We start from the raw sequence: 17,740 nt of genomic DNA on the forward strand, positions 1-17,740 counted from the left end.
ATGGAAGCAACCCAAGTTTTCATCAATCAATGAATGGATAAATAAAATGTGGTATATACAAACAATGGAATATTATTCAGCCACAAAAAAGAATGAAAGTTCTGATGCATGCTGTGACATGGATGAACCTTGAAGACATTATGCTGACTGAAATAAGTCAGACACAAAAAGACAAATATTGTATGATCTCATCAAGGGAAATAATTAGAATATGCAAATTTGTAGAGAGGAAAACTAGAATACTGGTTACTAGTGGTCTAGGTGAGGTAGGGAATGGGGAGTTAATGCTAAATAAGTTAAGAGTTTCTGTTTGGGGTGATAGAAAAGTTTTGTAATGGATGGTGGTAGTGGTAGCATGTCATTTTGAATATTGATATCACTGAAGTGTATATTTGAAAGAGGTTAAAATGGGAAATTTTAGGTTGTATATATGTTACCAGAATAAAAATTTTAAAAACTCATAGAACTGTACTATACAAACAGTGGACCTTAAAGTAAAATATGGACTACAGTTATTAGTAAATTATGATAATATTTTTCATCAATTGTAACAAAAGTACCACACTAATGTGAAGTGATAATAATAGGGAAAGCTGTGGGTGTGAGGTGGGGGTTATATGAGAACTTAGTACTTGCTGCATAATTTTTCTGTAAACCTACGAATTCTTGAACAAAAAATTTTATATGTTACAAAAATTAAAATAAGAAAAGTTAAATGAAAACCATAGTTAAAAAATATTGAGGTTTATCAAATAGTTTGTATAGTATGATCACATTTTTCCAATAACATATACATACACAGAATATGAATGCATGCATGCTCTCTTTCTCACTCTCTCTCTGTGTCCAGTGCAGAGAAAAACTTTGAAAGACTAGCATCTAAAAATATTACTGGTATTTATAGTTGGATGGTGGGATTGGGGTGGGATTCAGTGTTCTACAGTGAATCTAGATTACCCATATAAAATAAATTTAAGAAAAGTATATAGTAGAATAATTCAGGGGATACCAAATGAATTTAAAATATACTGTGTTAGACCAAGCCTATAACTATGTTTATTTGCTAGGATAACATTTGGTGTGCTTTTCCCTGTTGTTTTTTTAGGGTGAAGAAGGTGACCAGGGGGAATTGGGGGAAGTAGGAGCTCAAGGACCTCCGGTAAAGTATTTAAAAAATATATATATTTAACTAGGATATGCAAATATCCTTTTTTTTTTTTCACGAATCTTGTAATATTTTCTATATAGCATCTGAATTAAAACCATTACATTAATAGGTCTTCTCCATTTTTCACGAAGCCAGCTTTGGGAGATTACCATTATTTTTGAGAGGCTCCCTTTGTACATTCAAGCACTTTTTTAACAGAAAAGTTTTATCTATAATTATATACATTCATTTACTAGATTTCAGGGCCAGTCAATCTGAAAGCAAATATTAGCACAAGAGGATGATTTGTGTCTTTCATGTTCTATAGTACTATTACATGATATAATGAGAAAATTTGGGGTACCCTGAATATGCAGTATGTGTACTATCCACAGGATTAAGGAGCTTATTCCAGCATGTAATCACTATAATTAGAGCATTTTTAATTGCTTTTAATCATATTTTTTAATAAAACGTTGGTCCCTTGTGCTTTGGCAGATTGCTGCAGTAATACACACAGTAAGATAATATGGGACATCGGATTTCTTCAATTTAAAATATTTGTTGTATCAGAATTTACATTGTTTTTGCACTATATGAAAATGGAATTGTTACATCTTTTTTCTCATCAAAATGAATAATAATTATGAGAATAATAATTTCAGAATATTCATTGAATATTGCAGCTAGTCAAGCTACAAACTATGAAAAAGGGAAGCTCAGGTCCTATCCTCAGAAACTAAAGCATTAGGGAAGACAAGCACGGGGCTACCTTCACCTGCTCTGCTGTTTCCTACACAAATGTCCTTTTAGAAAGAACTCAAAGAGCTATGCAGATTAGTGTTTACCTTAGAGCTTAAGGGAAATGAAGCTAAAGGAAATGAGTCAGAGGATCAGGAAGAAATAGTCTCTGCTTTTAGACCATGCAAGAATTTTAAGGGAATCTGTGGAGGAGTCCATGGCATTTTTTCTAAAAGTTTGCTTTCTCTGAGCCTTAGATGTGAGATAATCAGGACTCTATTTCTCTGGTGGTAGATAGGAATAAATAGTGTAAAAGACATGCCATCTTTTAGATCTGATGAAAATTTGGTAGGGGCTTAAAATTATTTTTTAAACCATTCCCCGCGATCCTCAGAACAGAATTTTTCACACATTTAAAAAAGTGTTTTCATGGATTAAGGATCTATGTTTGGTGCTGCATGGGTCTACTTGTTACAGGTTAGTGCTTGTTAACTTTCTGGTGTTGGGGAGTAGATATGTCAACATGTAATTCACAGATTTTCACTTTTAAATGTACATGCACCAATAAAGCAATATTCAGATTATTTTTAAAAATGTGCTTCTTGGGACATTTATACACAAACTCTATCCTCTATCCTTCCATGTAGTCAGTCACCTTGAGAGACTATAGATGGTGTTCTAATGTCACTGCTCTTAATCCAAATATTGTTGGAAGGCTTCTTATAGAATCATCTTTGGAGTCAGTATATGAGTTACATGTGAAAGAGTGGCTTTAATCTGATATGGCTATATCTCACTTTTTATCCTAAGTGGATATCCTAAGCTGGATCATCTGCACATTTGAAAGTCACATTTTGCCTGACTGCTCTACACAAAATAGATAACTGTGAGGAGTTGGCACGGAATTAGCCCTTTTCCTCAAAGCGGGAACACAAGGGAAATGACTGGTCCAGGACTACTTTATTTTTAGCCAATGTGGACAGTTAGTGAATTTTCCAGAAGTAGCCATCTCACCCTCTGATGGGGCATCTATTCACTGCTGTTCCCAAGGGACACCCAGGCTCACCCTTTACAGGATCCATTTCTGCAGCTCTGCTGCTGTGGGGCCAGATAGTTCAAGAATGGTGATATTTCAGCATTGGAAGGGATCCTAGAAAGAACACTATACCCCATCATTTTCATGAATACATATAAAAATGATGCTTGGGATGGGGTGAGATGGGTTCCTATTGCCCTAGTTGGATTTCAGAATGCCTTTTATCATATAAATAGTGTAATGAATAGTGACTTCAAGTGGTTGATGCAGACTCCAGCTCCAAATATATTATTTGTGGGCTGGCCTAGGGTCATAATTGTCTTTAATGGCGTACATTGGTGGGTAAAAATTATTCTAAGTTCCAAAGTCACCAAGTTATAAACCAAGAAGGAAGTGCAATGACCATGTAAGTTCTGTATGCACATTGAAAGATAAGTCAAATACAAGACCATAATTCCTTTTATGTTGTTATTTACTTTTTTGTCATCAGTAATTGTGCCAACTCCAGGTTTGTGTAAGTCTTCAGAGGTTTTAAAAAGGGTTTTACCATCAAAAGCATTTTCCTTGGACTTCTCTTTCTAAACTAGGAAAGTTTGTTTATATAATGTCAACATTTCCTAGCATTACTTTTGGTTGTAAAAATGTTTCTTTCTTCTGGATTGGCTTTTGTGGTAAGATAAAAGAATTTGTGCTTCAACTTAAATAACTCACTTCTCCTTTTTACATTTCCAGGGAGCTCAAGGTTTGAGAGGCATCACTGGCATAGTTGGGGCCAAAGGGGAAAAAGTAAGATGATAATATAACTGATGATAATATAATATGAAAATATATTAAATATTTAAAGTTTTGGTCATTCAAAAATAACTTCTTATATTCAGCAACATCGCTTTTTATTTGACACTTTATAGACGTTTGGTTAGGTTTTTGCATTTCTATTGTAAGCATAGATGATAAAAATGACATTTGCCATGCATTGCATATTTTAAATTATCTTGGGTAAATTACAGTAAGTAGGGTTGTTATATTTTATCTCTTCTAGTTAAAACTGATAATGACTTTTATTCAATTAGAATAGAAAATTGTTTAGCTAGGTCCACAGTGTCTGGAGTGCTTCTGGCCAAGCAAGGCAAGGACAGAAGAGGAAAGGATAGAGAAGGGAAGATACACCCAAGGACACTTGCCAAGCTGATCCCTGAGTCCTGCCCTCAACAGGGGTCCTATACTTGTGGCTGGAGTACACCAGTCCACTCGCAGCCCTGTCTCAGAGACCAGGTTCTCCTGGCACTTCTTAGTGAGGCAATATGCAAGAGAACAGGGGGAGTCAAAGAGGAATGAGGCTTGGTCTTTGTCTTCAGCAAGTTTGTTATGTATTGGGTGAGACACACAAGTAGATAGCTCGCTATACTAGAAGCAAGAGAGACATAAATCTGAGAGCAAGTGGTATGAGGGAGTAGAGATGGAGTGGCTAATCTTGACAGGGGAACTGGACACGCTCAGGCGGCTGGGCCTAGAAGAGTGAGTGTAGCTGTTGGAGGACGGAGGGAAGGTAATGCTTGGCTGAGTGAATATCATAAGCAAAAGCAATAGAAGCCTGAATGTTCATGAAATGCTCAGAATTTTTTTTTATTTTGTGTGTATTTGCATGTGTGTATGTGTGTAGGAGGTGTGTGTAGTATAACGTCTCCATCTGATTTTAAGAAAACAGTTACTGTTTCTTAGAAGGTATCTTAGGAAAACCCATTTGTATGCCCCAGAAAATAAAAAAAAAAAAAAGCGTCTTTACCCACCACCACCTCTGAGCCTGGCATCATTCTCTATAACCTCTATGCTAATTTGTATCAGTTCCATATAGAACCACAGAGCCTTTAATTAACAATTAAATAAGGATAACTTGCGCATTGTAGTGTTCAATAAATATAATTCAGTCTTTTTTAAAGAGATGCACATTTTTGTGAATTGAAGCTCTGTCTTATTTACCATTCTTTTCTTTGTCTTCGTTTTTTCCCCAGCCTTTTGCTTTGTCTCTTCTAAATATTTTCATTCTACCTGGTTTTCTCTTTCAGCTCCTTTAGAATAACTCTAAAAACACTTGTATTCTTAAAAGCATGTTAGATTTATTCATGTTTCTAGATTCATGTTAGCTTACAAAACATTCCGTGTGCATCTATTCATTTATTAAATAATAAATCCCATTTATTTTGAAGCTGCCAATACTCAGGCTTTCACTTTTTCTGAATTTAAATCATTCCCTAAAATATGTGACCCCTCACTTTGAAACCACTTACCACTGTTCTTGATACCCTCTTTACTTGAGGTATTTTTCTAGTTAGCATTTTTCAAAATTTCTCATTTCCCCTGATTTCTATCAAATTGCTTTCAGAAAAAAAGCTTTACTCATGAACTCAGACCAGTGGAGTGGTTACCTAGTAACAGCTACGTAGGTCTGAGCTCATGCTGAACGGTAACGAGAGAGTGAGTGCATCAAAGCCGTTTCTATAATGCAGAGGTTGGGCTCTGCTCGTGTAGTGCAGGGTGAGTGATGAATTCAAGGTCTTTTTCAGGTCTCCCAAATGTGTTCTTCCCTGGCAAATGTAGAATGCCTTCTGCCTGGTTCTCAGGGATCAAAGCATTTCAAAGCTCTGTGGTACCTCTACTTCAGTTGTGTTCTCCTGATTCTACCTGTGTCTGAACCTTCTATCAAAGATGTTCTAATTTTTAATTCTTACAGCAGATGCTGTCCACCTGGCTTTCTTGGCCTGATATATATTCAGTACTCTTTTGAATGTTTTCCATTTATTTATCCCCTTCTCTGCTCAGCCCTGTTTGTTAGCAGACCACCTGTTCACTTCAGTTGCCCCTCTACCTTCTCAATCACTTAGTAGATGAGAAAAAGACTTAAGGGAGTTGTATTTTGTCATTTAGCATATATAGAGAGCATTAAAAAAGACTGTTTTTGTTTCAGAATCACATTTTGATTCTTATGAGAATAAGGAGGTGATATGTACAATATATAGTCAAGTCAGAGATCATTGCAAGCTAATTAGATTTATAAAGTGCTAGGTAGTTCTTACGCTATTGCTTGGTAGGGTGGATCCATTGTTGAGAAAATAGGTCGGCTACTTTACACAAATGGAACCAAACTTCTATCCAGCGTGGGAGAGGGGGTGGTTAGGTCCTTGTAACAGTTCGTTCTTCCGAATCACATGGCTGGACTTCTGATTCTGTGGCAGCAGAAACGTGCTTGGCAGCTGCTTTTTGGGTGGCTGCTGTGGCCTTCACCATTAATGAGTTCCCGTAGGCATTCTGAGAAGCCCAGGAAGGTGGCTGCCAAAGCAGCCGCTCAGCCTTCTCCAGTGTGTTTGCCAAGTTCTATGAATAGATGCCATTGTTTTTGTTCATGTAATTAACTGAAAATGCATGCAGTGCTAACTTAAAATATCCAGAGCAACCCAAAGATTGTGTTTAGGTACTTTTGGTGTAATGAGTAGATGTAAACTGGTGTTTTCACATCTGTATGTCTGATTACAGGCTCTTCAGGTGCACTGATGAACAAAATATAGATGAAAACCACAAAATCTTTTCATCTGGCTATTAAAGTTCTTTAGAAGACTGATGTGGCCTTTCACATACTTGGTTGAACTCAGTTTGTTTCTTTGTCTTGTTTCTTTGCAGGGTGCTCGGGGCTTAGATGGTGAACCTGGGCCTCAGGGTGTTCCTGGTGCATCTGTAAGTGGTTTGCTTTCCCTAAAAACCAATTATAGATTTTGTTTTTAGCAGTGAAAGATTTTTTTTTGCTATATGTATATATATGTATGTGTGCAATTGTTTTACATGTGAATAATTAGGGTGGAAAAATGGGCGATAGTTTTTGTATTTATTTAAAATTTTTCTTAATTGACATCTCTTTTTTTTGATGCAGGGAGATATTTTTTGACTTGATTTGGGTTTTTGTTTTCTGCATAAGTCAAATTGTTAAGTATTCATGTTTTCTGTGATTTTCCTTTTCTTTGGTTGCCAGGATGCTTAGAGTTGCAGTAACCATCTCATTTCTAGTTCCTGGGCAGTTGTGTTCTTTTCCTTCTCTATGGTTTCTGATCTCATTATTCCGTATTTTGAATGCTGTGTGTACATGGATGCAACAGAGAAAAAAGCTAACCATTTATACCACATAAAATATAGAAAAGGTATAAGTAAAATAGAATTTCCCAATGTCAAGGTCATTACGTTCCAGTGGGAAAGACGGAATGTAAGTAAATGGTATGTTACGAGATCAAGTGCTAGAGCTTGTGGTTGAGGTAATTCCATGTAGTAAGAGGACCTGAGAGGAAGATTGGTCTGGCAGGGAAACAGCAGAGTTCTGGTGGGAAGCAGCATTGTTGGTGGAGATGGGGGTGTATGAGCTGTCCCAGGCTGTCCTTGCCTGAAGTAGGAAGTCTGTATTAAGAAATGAAGTTGAATAGATAAGGTAGAACCACTTTATGGAGAGTGTGTAATGCCAATCTGAGCAGTTTGAACTGATCCAGTAGCAGTAGGGAGCCATTCGAGGTTTTAGAGTAGTTAAGAAATTCAACAAAAGTTGTATTTTAGGATGTTTTATCCTCTCATCTATTATCACCTGTACCATATATATTATATTAACATTAGCAGGGTAATTTTGACAGAAATCAGTATTATTGACTAGGGAATTAAATAATGTGGGGGATAAGATTGGTAACTAATCCAAACCCATTATAAGGGTCAGTGAGGTTAGCTGATATGTAGACTTGGTTATTGTATCAAGATTATCTGCAGTATGAACCTTAATTTTATTTTATGCATACATCCAAAGAGCACAGAATTATATACATTCTCTGCCATGCATTGAAAATGATTGAAATTGGTAGGAATATAAATTTGGAAGACGTAATTTTTATAGAAAGATTTCTTGACCTAGACATCCATGATAGAGCAAAGCCATTAGGATGAAGGAGCACTAGTTAGATAATGTGATGGTGCTTTATCACTTTAAAAAATTTATTAATAAGTAAATTTTGCTTATATTAATAAAATTTTACTTTCTTATAGGGTGATCAGGGACAAAGAGGACCTCCAGGAGAAGCAGGTCCCAAGGGCGATAGAGTGAGTTCAGATTAGTCTTAATCACCATGAGCATCGTTCATTTTCAATGTCATCTGTCCATTATGCTTATCTGTTTGCCGTGTCCTAAGTGTTGTTATAATTGAGTACTTGCCTGTCCTTTCCCTTCTTCCCTGTAGGGCCCTCAAGGTTCTAGAGGAATTCCTGGCCTCCCTGGGCCCAAAGGAGACACGGTAGGTCCTGAGCAGTAGTCATCAAGCACATTTTTAAAAGTGGTTCCTAACTTGTAATAAAACTTTAGAAAATAAAGGGGAGAAGAATATGACTGCTTCTAAGGGACAGTGTTTTTTTGTGTGTGTGTGTTCCTTTAGGGCTTGCCAGGCGTGGATGGCCGTGACGGGATACCTGGAATGCCTGGAACAAAGGTAGCTGTGTGATTTGGTCCAAGAGTGAATGAGGCCATCTGCCCTGGCCACCCGAGCGTAGCATTTCCATCACTACACTACCAGGAGGTTTATTTACCTGACTTCAGCTTTTTCCCTTCTTTAATTTTTTAGTCAAGTGTCAAACACACAATACTTATTAGAGTAGTATATTTATTTGCTTGTTTTCAGGAACTCAGTAAAATTACCCTGTTGATGAAAGTAGGCTGAGGGAAATTCTGCATTTTGATTGAATTTATGCCCTAAGTCCTAACCCCACCTCCCACCCTGAACTGGGTCACATTACAAAGGTGCATGTAAGGTCAACTGTTGGGATGATCCTTTTACCAAGAGGCTCTGAAATACAGCAGTTCATTCAATGATGTGGTCACAATTTTTATTTCAGGGTGAACCAGGGAAACCTGGGCCTCCTGGTGATGCAGGATTGCAGGGATTACCTGTAAGTAGTGGCTTTTTAAATGTTTATTGATTTATAGATGTGTTTTGAAGATGTGAATTTTGGGAGAGATGTTACAAAATTTGATAAGTTCTGGGGCAGATATGATGTTTCAATTTTACATTTTTATACATTTTCTCTGAATGGTTGAGCTTTAATTTTATGTTTTGGATCTCTCTTCTCTTACTAGTTCCCCCAGTCATCCTTACTTTTTTTTTTTTTTTTTTTTGACTAACTATAAGCCTGGGTCATATACTTTTTCCTACTTTTAACCAGTTCTGGAGTTCTTGTTAGTGGGGTTGAGCCACAGGAGGGTCAAGGGTATGCTCAGGGAGCAATGTGAGATATAAGGTTTCAGTTTTGGATTATGTGCTCTTAGGAATCATTCAAATTGGTGTCTCTTTGCATTAATGTGGCTAGAAGTTTACGTGAATTACACCATGTATGTTCCTGGCTCTTGGAAGGCCGAAGTTTCAAGTTGATAAAGGATACTGGATAGTACCGGGGACTGGGCTTCCAATTTATTGTGACATGTGACACTTTTTAAGCAATAAGTGGGAGAATATTAGGACTCCCAACAGTACCAAATCTGAGTTAGGCTCAGCATTCTCCTGCCATTTTTTTTTTCTGACCAGAAAGCCCAGCATTTTCTATAGTCCTCATATCATCTATACATGAAACCAGGCCCTCTCCCTATTGTCTTTGTCCCGCCAGTAACAGGTCCTGTTGGATTCTAATTTCCAAGTTCATCCTTTGAAAGCAACTTTAGTTTCATTAGACATAGGACTTGCTTTGTGGAGTTTCAGTCTTATAAGGTAGGTGGAGTAAGGTAATAGCTCTCGACACTGTGGGTAGTTCAATAACTGACTTTCCAGAACTGGGGAACTCGGAGGACTCTCCCTAACACTGAAGCCTTTGAGGTTGTGCAGTAGCATGTAGTGGACTTGGCACCTCATGGATTCTTAGAACACATGATTAAACCCAGACTCTGTGCATTCTTTTAGGGTGTACCTGGAATTCCTGGTGCAAAGGGCATTGCTGGTGAAAAAGTAAGATATTAAAATTTTTAATTAATATTTTTCTTTCTTATTTATTGTTTTATCAATATATTTTCTTAATATTTAATATTTACACCTACCTTTTATTTTATATTGGACCCTATGCAGAAATCAAAATATAAATGTTTTAAGGCTTTAAATGCTAACTTCTTTGAAAAATCATTGCTGATTAGACCTCCTTTGTGAAAATGTCATCTTTTGCCAGTATAAAATAGAGAAAGTTTTATTGTTCCTTATCACTTAAAATAAGAAAGATGTTATTAAGCCATGGAACTTTTGTCAGTGAATATTACAGAGATAATTTAGCATAAAGTAAAAAGATATTAGGCATTTTGTTCATATACCGAACAACTAGTACTTATATTTTATACAGAAGTAAAATGCAAACAATTGAAAGTAACAGGGGAAGGAAAAATTAAAGGGATAAAATACAGCTTTATTTTGGAATAAAATAGCTCAAATTTGAATAATGTAGAAATTGCTGTCTATTAGATTACATGGCAACATGTCTCCAATCATAGTTAACTTAACTTGGTGGTCTGCAGCGTGTTGAGCAGAGATGGGCCCTTATAAGCAGACTGTGAGCAATTGATAATGGAGATGGCATATCCAGATATGCACTCTTTCCAGCTTGCTGGAAGGATTTTCTTAACATCACATCTTTTTTCCTCATGCTGACCGAATTTTTTATAATCAAAATAGTGTCAGTGTGAAGTACAAAGAACTCAAAAAAGTGTATTGGAGGTGGTAAAGGAAAGATGTACACAATGAAGAGAGAATCCTTTAATTTTCTTGCATAGTTAAAGACCTTCATTTTTTGACATTTGACCTTTAATATACTTCTGGGACTAACAGACAGTATCCTGAATCTAAACGACATCCAGAAAGAGGTTCTACAGCCTCCCAAATTCTCAATGTGAAATAAGGGAGTTAATGCTATTTAAATCTAAGACATACTCAATCTGTGTAAGGGGGGTTGTGTTGATGATTATGCTTGCTTACAGTCTGAATTACTTTGAGTGTTGCATTTTACCTTTTAGGGTAACACAGGTGCTCCAGGAAAGCCTGGTCAATTGGGATATTCAGGCAAACCGGTAAGATGCCATTTTCCCTTTCTGTAAGCTATAAACCATTGTGATCACCAAGCAAAAGATCAGGGGCTATTAACTTTTTTTCTACCTGCCTTCCTCATAACAGGGTCAACAGGGGCCTCCAGGCGAGGTGGGACCCCGAGGACCTCGGGGGCTTCCCGTGAGTACTTTTCTTCTGCAGAGCTCTTTCAAAGTGCTTCTCAGGCTCAGGGCTTTGCTGGGTATTCCTTCATTTATTCATGCATGAATGCCTTCTGACGTTTGAGCATGTGCTAGTCCAGACTAGACAATGAAATGGGAATGCTATTTAGATAGGCAGTAGAAGTCTTCTTTTGAGAAAATGGAAATTAAATGAAGTACTTAGAAAAATGTAAGGACCCTTTTTGCTCTCATCCCATGCTAAAGGAAATATTTTACTGTGCTTTTTTAAAACAACTTTTCAGATATAATTCATATACTGTACAATTTGCCCATTGAAAGTTTACAGTTCATTGATTATTAGTATATTCATGGAGTTGCACAATCAACACAGTCAATTTTAAAGCATTACCTTCAACCCAAAAAAGAAACTCTGTACCTATCTGCAGTCATTCCTCGTTTCCTCCCAATCTTTCCAGCCCTCGGCAACCACTAATTCACTTTCTGTCTTGATAGATTACTTTGGAAATTTCATATAAGTGATATCATATAATATATAATTTTTGTGTGTGTCTGTGTCTGGCTTCTTTCACTTAGCGTAATGTTTTCAAGGTTCATCACTGTCATAGTATGTGTCAGTGCTTCATTCTTCTTCATTGCTAAATAATATTCCATTGTATGGTTATCCCACGCTTTATTTCATTTTACATCATTAAATTCAGTCTTGTAAATAAGTTCACACATTCTCAACAATTCCTCACAAGTTTGATAAGTTTTTCCCTCAAATCTCAAACTCTAGAGCCCAGTGGAAGGAATGAGGACATATTCCTAATGTCCTGCTAGTGGACTAGGGCTAATTGAAACAGGTTTTTTACAACGTTTGCCAACACCACAGCAAAAAACACTGGGTTTTTCTGCTTCTCCAGTGAGTTCATGGGAGTACCTATTTTTACTTCTTGCGTCATGCTTCTGGCTTTCATCACTCACACTTGCTGGTGGCTCCTGGTCCATTTTGCCCTCCCAGGTTTTTCGGAACTCGCCAGGGCTTTCTCTCAGTGGAATGTGTTTGTTCACAATTCTAACTGGGGTATGTGCCATGCTGATCTGCCCCCCGGTTTTCTGAAGATTATGTGCTCCTGAGATTACAGAATTCTGGCTTATAGCCCCAATACCCTCCTCATCACCCACAGCCTCAACACAGAGCTCCATGTATGATGTGCTGCTGATTGATCTAAGCTGCTTGCCTTTCTACCCCCCTGACCCAGGCCCTGGAATTTTACCTCTGTCGATAATTTGCCAAGAAGCTGTTATGGTTATAGTTTACAGAGATTTCTATCTGCCTCTGTGTGAGAGGGAATATTTAAACCTACACTAGAGAGAAATACAAACTATATAATGCCATGAAATTGAATTGATTTTTTTTATAACTTTCTGACAAACTTAAAATTTATCACTGGAGTAGGACTAATATGGCCTTCCAATGTCAATATGGAAATGTGTTTGTAAATGCAACAGTCTATAGAAATCAGAGTTTATCTCCTGGATTAATCAGCAGCTTTTTTTTTTTTCTTTTCCCCAGAAGAGACATTTAGTATGTCCAGTATTTTCTAAGTGTAGTGATTATAACTTACCACTTTTAAAATTAACAAGATACTAAGGATAATGATTGTTCTTTGGTTAGTTAGGATTTGGTAATCATGCAAATACAACAACCAGCAAAATTTAGAGCACAATGGAATACAATTCATTTTTTTTTTTTTTTGGTAAAATAATTTTGGGAGCACAAGTATAATTAAATTGCCTGATGTTTTCTGTGATCCTTGAAAAGTCTGGTAGTTCCATTTTAAAAGGGAAACTTCCTAATTGAATTATTCTTCTGTTTATATTTATTGAAAAGGTTTTTACAAACTAGCACCAAATAATTGTTCATAAAGGAGATACCCACTTGGTGATCATTGGTATTGAAAGAACATGGAAAAATGAGGACTAGAAACCTATTTTTTTTTAAAGCACAACTTAAGCTTTCACAGAGATTTAAGAGATTTGAAAGGCAAAGAAACATTTAATTAAACATTTGGTTAAAAATGAAATTTTTACTGATTTTCTTTAGTAAATACTTTGGATATAAATAGTAGCCAGCACTGTTGTAAGTACTTGACTTACTCAATCCTTACAAAAACCCTATGAGGTAGGTGCTGTTTTTATCCCCATTTTATAGATGAGGAAGCTAAGATACAGAGAGGTTAAGTTGCTTGTATTGTGTTATCAGCTGGTACATGGCAGAGCCAGACTTCAGAACTGAGAGTGGGGGTCCAGCATCCATGTCCTCACCACCATCCTTTAGTGTCTCTACAGCTCAAGTTGTGTTTCTGGAGGATGCCTTTATTTGAGCTAGCTTGCAAATCCTGATGGTATAAGACATATTTAGCAAATTTTTAATTTAGTATTTGTGGAACTTGCAAGGTGAGCTTTTAATGAAAGTCTAAGTAAATACTGATTAATTACTTTATATAGTTGTTTTTTATAAATGCAATTTTATTGAGATGTATTCACACACCAGATAATCCATCCAAAGTATACAGTCAATGGCTCACAGTATCTTCATAATTTGTGCATTCATCACCATAATCAATTTTATAACATTTTCATGACTCCAAAATAAATAAAAAATAAATAAAAAAATAACACCCAAAACACCCATATCCCTTATTCCCCCCTATCATATATATATATATGTTTGTGTTTATTTTATTATTCATCTGCCCATGCACTGGATAAAGGGATTGTCAGTCACAAGGTTTTCACACACACGGTCCCATGATAAAAGCTATATAGTTATACAATCATCATCAAGAATCAAATCTACTGGACTACAGTTCAATTAAGGAATTACCTTCTAGCTATTCTAATACACTAGAAACTAAAAAACAATATCTATATAAGGCATAAAAATAACCTCCAGAATGACCTCTTAACTCTATTTGAAATCTCTTAGCCACTGAATCTTTATTTTGTTTCATTTCTTTTCCCCTTTTTGGTCAAGAAGACAGTCTCAATCCCACGATGCCAGGTCTAGGCTCATCCCTGGGAGTCATGTCCCACAATGCCAGGGGGACTTATACCCCTGGGAGTCATGCCCCACTTAGAGTGGAGGGTAGTGAGTTTATTTGCAGAGTTGGCTGAGAGAGAGATATGGCCAATTGACTTTTTTTACACATAATTTTATTGAGATATATTCACACACCATACAATCCATCCAAAGTAGATAATCAGTGGTTCACAGTATCATCACATATTTGTCATCATGATCATTTTTAGAACATTTGCACTACTACAGAAAAAGAAATAAAAGGAAAAAAGAAGACCCCAAACATCCCATACTTTTACTCCTCCCTCTTATTGATCACTAGTATAGCAGTCTATGTAGTTGTTTTTAACCCCAGCTTTGTATCACAATCACCTATAAAATTGGAAAAAACAAACAAACAAACACAACATAAATCTAAACAGATTTCTTGGTCTTATCCTAGACCTGTGGAATCAGAATCTGGAGGGTTGAATAAAGCTAGGGAAAGGGAAGATAGGGTGGTAGAAAACATCCAGTGAAATATATTTATAAAAAGTTGCTTAGGGGATTCTGATGCCAGAGTTGGGAATCACTGATAGTGGGTCTGCATCTTTTTTAAAGCCTTGGTTAGGTCCTTAAATAGGGATAAACTGGCAGATGCATTTGAACATGTTGGGATATACGTGGTGACACAGAGCAACCAAGAGGGAAGTAGAGCCTTTTGTTATGGTCTTACATTTTTGATTTAGCCTTTATTGTGGTTTCTTGAGATTCTCTTATTTTAAATCAGAATTCTGATTTTCATTGGGTCTGTGAATACTAAACACTGAGCAGAATAGCCGTTTACATCTGAGAATATGGTTTTCACCACAGCTGTTGAAGCATAAGAGATTATCATTTCTTTAGCAGTGCTTCTAGCACATTTGTAGTTAGTGGTATCATGGTTATTTACTCACTGCAAAACGTGTTTAGAATAATCTATGCTTGTAGAGATTACCATTTATATCTTGGTTTCTCCAATTTACCTTTTTGGGTGAAATTCCAGCACTTAGAGAAAGAATATGCATGTTTCTAGAATACATAGAGATCACAAGAGTCACCAGATGAAAGTCTTGCCCTAACAGTTTGTTTATAGCTGTCTGGTCATTGTTGTGAAAAGGAACATGACCGTTTTTCACGGGAGGGAATTTCTATAGAACTACCCAAGCTTAGGATGACCAGGGAATTGTAAGATGGAAGTGAAATAAAAATGAGGAACCACATACTCTCTACTTGTGCAATAATAGAGGAGTAAATGCCCATATTTCCACTGATCCTTCCTCTGACCCTATAAGTTCTGGGCTCTCATGCATGCATGAGTTCAGCAGAGCAGATGGTCTACACTAGGGGCTCAAAGTCTTTCATACATATGATCAAGGGCCTGCCAGTGGTTGGAAAATACTTATGAACTGAATAATAAAAGCTTATGAAAAACAGAAAAAGTAAGATTCCTGCAGAGAAAAATCTTTGCTTTTGACTGGAAAGATAATCCCTCCAACAATAAATGGACAGCTAAACAATTTTAATTTAGCCCTTTGATTTGTGGAAGAGAAAAAAAAATCACCAGTCATCTTTATTTTGGATAAAACGGCATAAAGTTTCATTTACATAGAAGTGACTATTTCAGGTAGTGTCAGGAACTGTGAGCTTTCACCTTCTGATGTTAATAATTATATTTCTTACCAATGACTATTAATTATTCTGTGAATTAAAGTCATGTTAACTTGACATTTAGGCTTTCAATTATGATGCTGTTCAGAAATTATTTGAAAATGTCAACAAAACATATACCCTGAAGGAAATCGCTCTTGAAATTTGGAATGCCAGGTCAAATTAATGGGGTAGAATCCAATTTTTATAGGTGGTTGTAGGAATCTATCACAGTTAGTTAGTTATCATGCAGACTTATATCTTTTCATTGCCCATCCTCACAGGGCACGGCCTCTTTCTTCTAAGTCATTTCCTTAGTAGAAAGTGCCTATGAAGTTTCAGGATCAGTGTAGAGCCCCAAACTCATATACTAGAGAGGCTGTTTTTAAAAACATGGTTGAAAGGTCTTTCAGCATTTAGTTCTAATCACCTTTAAGTCACATGAAAAGACTACCATAAAATTATAGCTCATAGCTAGAGACTGATGTATCTAGTAAAAATTTCTTAATTCCTTAGAGGAGTTGAAACTTAAGAAGGTTAATGGAGCTTGACACCTTGTTTAACTTAAAGATGAATGAATGGGTCAGAACAGAATAATAGTGTCAGAAGTTATAAATATTAAGCATTAATATGGAGTTGTCATTTTAAAAAAGAACTAACTCAAAGGAATCCTTTCCTTTTTAATATACACCTTCCAGGGAATATGATTATTTATCCAATAACATCCGTGTTCACCTTAGTTGAACATGCTTTAGAAATAAAATGAGATTTTATCAGAATGCATAAAACTGTATAAAGTTCTTGGGGAAAGAAGTTGAAGAATTCACGTCTCCTTTTCTCAAAAGGTGTGGAGTCTCAAATAAGAAATCACAATTGCCCCCAAGACGAGTGTTGCTTTTGGGATGTCTTCATTATAATTTTTTTTTCCCAAAGTTTATTTAATCTTTTAAGAAAGTTTTAGAACAAGAATGTATAGGATAAAATACATATATTTTTTAATTTCAGAAGCTTTATAAATTTCTACCATCTGTCTCTTAGTAAATTTGCAGTAACTTAAGGCAAATATCTCTGTCCTATATCTCTTTTTTCACTTTTCTGGCATTTGAGATCATGTGCCAGATGTTGCTTTAAAATGTGCTGTAGATCCCAAAGTTTACTCCTTCTACTAGGCACTATGCAGAATTCAAAATTAATATACCTGTTCCTCAAGAACTCAATTTAAATGAAGGTGTAAAATAAATGCACAGGTAACCATGAGTCACATTAAATGTGATGTAGATGCTGGAAATTAGTCATTGGCATATCAAATACATGTATCAGATATTCTTATCCAACAGGCTGTAATAGACAATAAATAGATTTAGAGCATTAACTGGAAGATGAACATAGATATTGCTGTAGACATTTTATAGAATGGTCTCTGTCTTTGGTAGAATACTTTGATGACTTTTATATTTAAACAAAAACCTAAGTAGGATTTTATTTTATTTAAATGGTAATTAAGCATTTGAATTTTGGCAAAATATCGAACTGTCAATCATGTTTATGTTTTTAAAGGGCAGTCGAGGGGAAACAGGACCAGTAGGACCCCCAGGCCTACCAGGTAAACTGGTAAGTAATGTTTTCCATTCTCCAGCAGTTAATTTTCTTTCCAGAAAATTAATATTAGAAAATCCAATAGATTTAAAGGAATAAACAAGGAGAGAAACAATTCGGGAAAGGTAATTTAATAACCTGTTACTTGATTTCTTTTGTTATGTGAATGTGTGAAAATGTAAATGTGGAATTTAAAATTATGTCTAGGATACTCCCAAAGCA

General features: G+C 36.1%; 1 protein-coding gene across 5 annotated transcripts in view; it reads left to right on the forward strand.

Moving 5' to 3' along the window:
- COL9A1 (collagen type IX alpha 1 chain) overlaps positions 1 to 17,740 on the forward strand; it is a 126,550-nt gene that overhangs the window by 86,023 nt on the left and 22,787 nt on the right. For all 5 annotated transcript variants that reach the window (XM_037843735.1, XM_037843736.1, XM_037843737.1 and 2 more), the window contains 11 exons: positions 1,106 to 1,159; positions 3,657 to 3,710; positions 6,597 to 6,650; positions 7,989 to 8,042; positions 8,180 to 8,233; positions 8,372 to 8,425; positions 8,829 to 8,882; positions 9,884 to 9,928; positions 10,978 to 11,031; positions 11,135 to 11,188; positions 17,480 to 17,533. In XM_037843735.1, coding sequence (XP_037699663.1) covers positions 1,106 to 1,159; positions 3,657 to 3,710; positions 6,597 to 6,650; positions 7,989 to 8,042; positions 8,180 to 8,233; positions 8,372 to 8,425; positions 8,829 to 8,882; positions 9,884 to 9,928; positions 10,978 to 11,031; positions 11,135 to 11,188; positions 17,480 to 17,533 — 585 coding nt within the window. The remainder of the gene's footprint in view (positions 1 to 1,105; positions 1,160 to 3,656; positions 3,711 to 6,596; positions 6,651 to 7,988; positions 8,043 to 8,179; positions 8,234 to 8,371; positions 8,426 to 8,828; positions 8,883 to 9,883; positions 9,929 to 10,977; positions 11,032 to 11,134; positions 11,189 to 17,479; positions 17,534 to 17,740) is intronic.

The sequence above is a fragment of the Choloepus didactylus genome, chromosome 7 (assembly GCF_015220235.1).
Source record: "Choloepus didactylus isolate mChoDid1 chromosome 7, mChoDid1.pri, whole genome shotgun sequence".
NCBI classification, from domain to species: domain Eukaryota; kingdom Metazoa; phylum Chordata; class Mammalia; order Pilosa; family Megalonychidae; genus Choloepus; species Choloepus didactylus.